At 41.1% G+C, this 6890-nt stretch overlaps 1 protein-coding gene across 1 annotated transcript; it reads left to right on the forward strand.

The window, feature by feature from the left end:
* The first annotated feature begins 263 nt into the window (after positions 1–263).
* LOC149277414 (coiled-coil domain-containing protein 89-like) lies at positions 264–2616 on the forward strand. Its single transcript, XM_089502989.1, has 2 exons — positions 264–833; positions 2194–2616. Exons 1-2 carry the CDS (start codon positions 264–266, stop codon positions 2614–2616), a joined length of 993 nt encoding a protein of 330 aa, XP_089359115.1.
* Positions 2617–6890: the final 4274 nt, after the last annotated feature.

Raw genomic sequence — 6890 nt, forward strand, 5'->3', positions numbered from 1 at the left:
CGTCACAACCCCTCACCTACACACGCACTTACTCACAAATACATACAGTCAGCATACAGTAAAATGGTAGTTTAATGGATTGCGGAGATTGCACTCCTAACCAATCGCTACGCAGACCTTGCGTGACACCGGATTGGCTAATCGTCGTTGCCTGGAGCAACCGTCAACAGCGGTTGCCCCGGGAGACGTTTGAAGGCTTACTGGTGTCTGCAGTGGCGGAGTGTGTCTTGGGGTGTTAGTGTACTGGCGGTGCCGTGCTGGAAATGCCTAGAGACACAGGGGAAGAACTGGCTGATAGTGGCGGAGAGGGCTTATCCCGCCTGCAGAAGGTAGCCTCACTTCCTTGGGATATGAAGACAGAGAACGAGATGCTGCGGTCCCGCCTGGAGGAGCAGTCTCAGCTCATCTGCTTGCTGAAGCAGCGGGCGGACGAGACCCTTCGCCGGTGCCAGTGTCTAGAGAAAGGAAATGCCGAGTTGGAGGAGCGCTGTGAAGCCGAGAGGAAGAGAGGGGACCAGCTGGATGAGAGGTTCGAGCTTCTGGCGGCAAACCATCAGCAGATGATCCGCTTCAAAGACGAGTACAAGACTCAGAATGAGGAGCTGCGGGCGGAATGCGAGAGGCTGCGGGGAAACATCACCCCCCAGCTGCTGGAGAAGGACCGGAGCATCCAGGAGCTCAGTGCCAGGCTACAGTCAATGGAAAGGGAGCAGAAGGAGAAGGGGCTGAGGCATGAGGGGGAACTGGAAGCTATGCGGGAGAAACTGGGGAAGCTATCGGAGGACAGTCAGGGTAAGACGCAGGAGCTGGCCTCCCTGGGCCAGAAACTAGAGGTAAGAAGTGGCTCCCACCCTTCCAGCTACAGCTGTCCCAGACCCCTCTCTCTCTGCAGGTAGCCCATGGCATCATACTTCCATACATACTTTGTCGATGACAAAGATTTACGGTACATCAATTTTTTCCAACTTGGCATCTTGTCCCAGTGTCCTTTGCCACAGTTTAATGTCCAATTAAAGAAGAATGGCAATCGGTGGCAGAAAAGCACCCCATTAAAAACAATGGGAGCGTTTGCCACAGATACGCCCGGGGATCTGAATAGACCCCGCCCACAGCGTTCGCTGAGATGACTGGCGGTAATTATATCAAGCGCATGGACATGTATTTGGCGGGGCCATCTGCATACAAACGCATATAAGCAGAGCATTAAAAAGGACCACCCCTTTATGCATTAAACATGTATTTTAATACATATAATATGTATAAAATAAGTATTTATTATATATTTTGTCAAACCGTCCCAACATGGCCTTTGGCCCCAGTGAGTGTACTTAATCAGTTCTGCTGACTGTACATTTGAATGCAACATACTTAAAGCAATATAAAGGAAAATCATTGATGCATTTCCTGACAGTGTAAATGTATATGTTAATCGATGACATAATATTTAAAAGAAAATCTGTGCATTTTGGTTAGCTTTAACATAAAACTTTGATTCTCATCCTTAAGTCACTAGTCCTGTTCCTCATGTGGCAAGTGAGGGGCAAGTGGCTGCTCATGTTTGTTCCGTTTGAGCTACTAGTTGAAGGAATGTGACATTATATCTCATGGCTTGGAAATTTTCCTTTCAATCTAGAAGCCAGGTTTATGGAATACAGATACCGGACGCTAACAGTTCCCTCCATGATTTCTCTGTTTAAATATGCCCATTTTATATAATTCTATGTATTTTATTTATCTGTATCACTAAAATAGATATTAAGAATAAAAGATCAGCTCACTCATTAAAAAATGTCTTGGAAAAGTATATTAACTGCATTAGTGTAAAGCAGGGGTGGGGAATGAAATAATTTGAAATAATTTGGCCTGGCCCGCAGGGCATAACGGGCCCGCCCACGATCACTTCCACAGGGGCCTGCTGCTTACCTTTTGTGTGGCTCCGCCCAGTGGAAGCGTCACATAAATCAATACTACATTTCAATATTGTCTGTGATATAAATATACAATGTGGTCGTAATGTTTAAGTTGATAGTTTTGTATGGCCCAGGAATTACGTTATTAAAATCCAAATGGTGCCCACCCCTGGTCTAAAGCCTGGTGGGCCAGACATGACCAATAATTTTTATAGGTACTAAAAAAGTGAAAGAAATACAGTTTTAAAAATACAGTCCTTATGGTTTTTTTTCTGTGATATAGAGCTTGCAGGAAGTTTGCCACAAGGCCCAGCAGGAAATATGCCAGATGAAAAAAGCACAGAACATTGAACAAACGGAAACTGAAAAGCTTGTATCTGAAATGAACAAAGAGAAGCAGGAGCTTCTTCATCTGTGTATGGAGAGGGGTAGAACCCTTCAAGAAAGGCAAAAAGAGGTCGCTGAGCTTACTGAAAGGCTACAAGAGTCTGAGAAGGCATATCGCTTAGCAGAAGAGAGATACCAAAAGGATGCTGCAGCTGTGAATGCAGATGCCAGAGTAGCAGAACTGCATAAAAGGCTAGAAGAGAATGAGAAGGAGTTAGTGCAGCTGAGAAGGGAATTTAAAGCTTACAAAACTCATAGTGGGAACTTGCTATCCAAAGAAAGAGACCTGAATGCCAAGCTGCGGCATTTGATTGGTTGAAAGGGTAGCACAAGTATCAGCGTGCATGCCACGGCCTTTTTTGTTTTAGATTTCTAATTATTCCAAAACAACAACAATATAACACATTTCTGAGTACAACCCATGCACACTACATCTGTCTTGCGCCACTAATAACTTAAGCTCTGACACATTTAGAGATGCCCTTCAGAACACTGCTGTTGTAAAGAGTGGTTATTTGCATATATTGCACACTAACCACACAACTCTGTATATGTATTGGGGGTTGGCTGGCATGGGCAGCATTGGCAATTGCCTATTTGATGACTTTGTGCCTCTTTCATTTAGCATATTGCGTTGGGTACAGAACCAAACTCCGATGGAGTATTTTATTTTTCGTAGTCCTTTTAATGCCACGTGAGTATTTTTTCTTGTAATAAATATTTTCTTATAATGAATTTTTGCTTTTGTTTTTACTGTTCTCAATACATTATACCAGATTTTTCCTTACTGCATTATGTGATGTCAGAGCTGTAATTCACCTCTTAGAGGTAAGCCACAGATAAGGGATGACGTACATCAGTTTTACTTTGGACAACAAAATCCTGAGGACTTCGAATTACGTAGCTACCTGACTATTATGCATAATGAAGGGCGTGAAGCGAGTGAGCTGAAATGTTCAATTTACTTGCTAACTACCAAGGTTGTGACTATTCCCCAATACCTGTGCAAATCAGATTATTGCAGGGGTATAATCTTATGTCTGGGGAAATGTTTGTACAAGGTAAGAGGAGGCAGTAATGTTTGAAGAAAGAAGACGTACTACAATATATTTCAATTGTCTTTTCTGTTCTTGGAAGTTAGGATGCTATGATCATAGCACTCCTCCTGTTCTTCCAATGGTAACCAGTTAAACTTAATCCGTTTTATGAAAGTATCAGCAAAGTAATGCACTGCAAAAAAAACTAAGTACTGGATCTGGTGCATACTTCCTTGTGATCTGGATTTTGGGAGTCACAACAGTTTCATTTTATTTTTGCTGTTTATTAGGGAAAATTAACATAATGTTGACTGATGTTTGACGCAATTTGGGCACTACCAAGTTTTCTCAGCAAGATCTGGTAGACAAGAAAAACAGGAAATGACAAATTCTATTGGGGTATGCAGGATAAAAAGGATAGTTTGTATATGCCAAGGTTAGTAGGGTACATAGACACATGCAATAACAAGGGGTCTTGTAGAGTTTTATCAACTCTCAAGTATTATGGTACATTATGCCTAGTAAGTGTCAGGCATGCAATTATCTGATCATTCACCTGGCACTCAAAGGCTAAAACAGCAGAAAGCTATATTTGTCTTGTAGAAATTAGGACAACAATGAAATTGTATAAGGAAATGTTGTAGCTCTGCAGAAACTGTTCGCCTTGTTGATTTTAATAAGCATTTATTTATTTATTTTACATGGAAAGCCATGAAATGTTTATAGCCTTTAACCAAAATCACAATGTATTTCTCCCTCGAACTCGGTTCACACTAGATCCCACTCTTCCATTCTTATACAAAAACTTCAAGTCTTTGGCCTTTCTTCTTGTAGACGGGACCTTTCCCGTTCTGTACAGGTGACTCAATCAATTTCACTGCCACTGGGTCCTTCTTAAATCTCACTTGGAACCTGAACAGAGAATATATTGTTTATTTTGGACAGTATCTAGAATAACCTTTGCAATGATATTCATATAAGAGTTCTCTAATTAGTCAGTTATACTTTTCAAGAATAGGTAAACAAATTCTGGATTTTGCTTCTCTGAGGCACCATAGTTAATTTTATTGTACACTTTCTTACTTACCAATCACTGACGTAACTACAGGGGTCGCAGCTGCAGCCCCTTGTTCCTGTCTCCTCTGCACCGGTCTAAGTCGGAAAGGGCCCTTTCTAAACTACTTTTAACCAGCACGGGGAGACAGGAGTGTATCACGGTCACGTGACATTATGTGACCCCACGGTGAAACAGCAAGCTGCAGGAGCGGTGAGAGGTAAGCTGGGGCAGGCGGGAATGTATGTATATATGTTTGTATATATTAATGTATGTGAGCATGGATGTGTAATTATGTGCGTGTGTGAGCATGGAATTGTAAGTGGGGTGAGATGGATTGTGTGCTAGAATGTGTACGTCTGTCAGATAGTATGAGTAGACATACTATCAACATACAAGACAACTTATTGCCCAGGACAGCTTTTTGAATTAGTACGCCAACACAGAAAAAGATCTGGATTAAAATGTCTTAATTTGTTAATTGGGCGCGACTAGGACTGCTAATAAGCTGTCTCCTGTGTAGCCTATGAAATATATATAGAATTAATGCTAAAAAGAAGCAGAACTGCCCACCATACAAACACTTAAAATATATTAAATGTATTCAAGTATCAAAAATATTATTTTAATAAATTCATTGATTCGGTTGATCAAAAGGCTAATTCATGATCATTGAATGCATTGTGTCTCCTGCTCAAATCATTAAAATATTAACCAGTTCATAGAGCCCATCAAGAGTAAGCACAGTCCTATGTGTGCATTCAAAATGCATAAAGATTTGTTTATAATGCCCATGACCAAGGAAGGACTATCCAGTCCACACGCATAACCATCAATGTCTCCAACAAGTCCTCCGCATCCACAAACTCTTGATGACCGCCGGTAGCTTGGAGTCCAACCGACAAAACCTTACCTCGCTGCAGTTGAACATTGTTCAACATTAAATATAACATGGAATACTATATACCAAAATGGTTCTACTCCATTATATACAATGCTTTATACACACAGAGGACTGTACTTATGGTTGTGCACTGGTTAATATTTAAATGATTTTAAAAGGAGGCACGACGCATTCAATGATCATGAATTAACGTTTTGATTTTCTCGATTAACATTACAATTTAATTATTGATGAATTATAAATGAATTAGATTTGATTAAAATCAATCTTTGATTCACTGGACTATTTCAACTAAAATAATATTTTTGATACTTGAATAAATGTAATATATTTAAATTATTACCAGATCCATGATACATCATGGCTGTTTTCCTAGATAGATATCTGGCGTTATTGCGTTTTTTTGTGTGTTCTTAATTAATTACACCCGGGGAATATAAAATATAGTCTCAGCTTCACCCGTAATAAGGGAGAAGGTTTAGAAAAGCATTTACATGTGTGCAGGTCTCCCAGGAAGATTAAATGACTACATTAAACTAGATGACACTGTAGAAGTTGGATAGACTAAGCACTATGTACAATACATAAACACATTACATATTGTATTATCAGTGTATATATAAACGTCTAATGATACAATGCATGTTGTTTGAAGGGTAACTGAGCACCACTGATTTCATTGATAAATGTCCCGTTTGTCTTTTCTGAAAATAAAATAAAATTGCCTCCAAAAGGCAACCAACTGGTTAGTGAAGAGAGAAAGACGTGTATAAAACATACTCATCACTGATCTGTAGATTTAGGTTCTTTTGTGTTGTTTCCAGAACAAACTGGTGAAGTCTAGTCGCAATTTCTATTATGTGCTCGCTGGTCAAGAGGACGTCTCCTTTCAGTCCTGCCGTTGATGTCTGTGAATAAAAAATTCACAATGCTGTTATAGTTACCAGTTAAGTATGCTGAACATGGGCACGTCTTGGGCAAGAACAGGGACATACCTAGAGTTTTTGGCACCTGAGGTTGAGCCTATATTTGGCGCCTTACACTTTTAAATGTAAAAACGCTCTCACTCCCGCTCTCACACACTCAGTCTCTCACACTTTCACTCTTACGCTCTCACTCACGCTCTCACTCTCACACACATTCACACTTTTACTCACTCTTACACTCTCACACCCTAACATGCCGTCTCTCAATGTCTCGCTACCTTATCCGCCGACTGATTTTATGTCCCTGTCTACTTCCCACAGCTCTGCTTCTTCTCTTGGCTCTTCTTCTGTCTTCTTTCTTCGTCCGTTTCTCCCTGGTATCGTCAATGTTGACCAGGCCTCCCAAGGTACTTCCCGCAAAAGGGGAGCCCCCATGTCCACGTGGGGCACGCCATGGCTACGCCTTTTTGTGGACGTACTCCAAAAAGCCTTGTCAACAGAGCTGATACTGAAGAGAAGGGGATGAAGGAAAAAGAAAGATGGCAGAATAAGAATAAGAGGCAAGAGAAGAAATGGATCTGCAAGAAAGGAGACAGGGAGACGGAAGCATCCCACGGAGAAGGTAGGAAAACATTGAGAGAGGGAATTTCCAGGATGCTTGGGAATTCTGTG

Source organism: Sceloporus occidentalis, unplaced genomic scaffold (genome assembly GCF_023333645.1).
Source record: "Sceloporus occidentalis isolate IW3139 unplaced genomic scaffold, rSceOcc1.0.p SCAF_215, whole genome shotgun sequence".
Classification (NCBI taxonomy): domain Eukaryota; kingdom Metazoa; phylum Chordata; class Lepidosauria; order Squamata; family Phrynosomatidae; genus Sceloporus; species Sceloporus occidentalis.

Coding starts and splice junctions, on each gene's coding strand:
- LOC149277414 (XM_089502989.1), top strand. CDS start 264: ATGCCTAGAGACACAGGGGAAGAACTGGCTGATAGTGGCGGAGAGGGC. Junction 834..2,193: donor CCCTGGGCCAGAAACTAGAG/GTAAGAAGTGGC, acceptor TCTGTGATATAG/AGCTTGCAGGAAGTTTGCCA.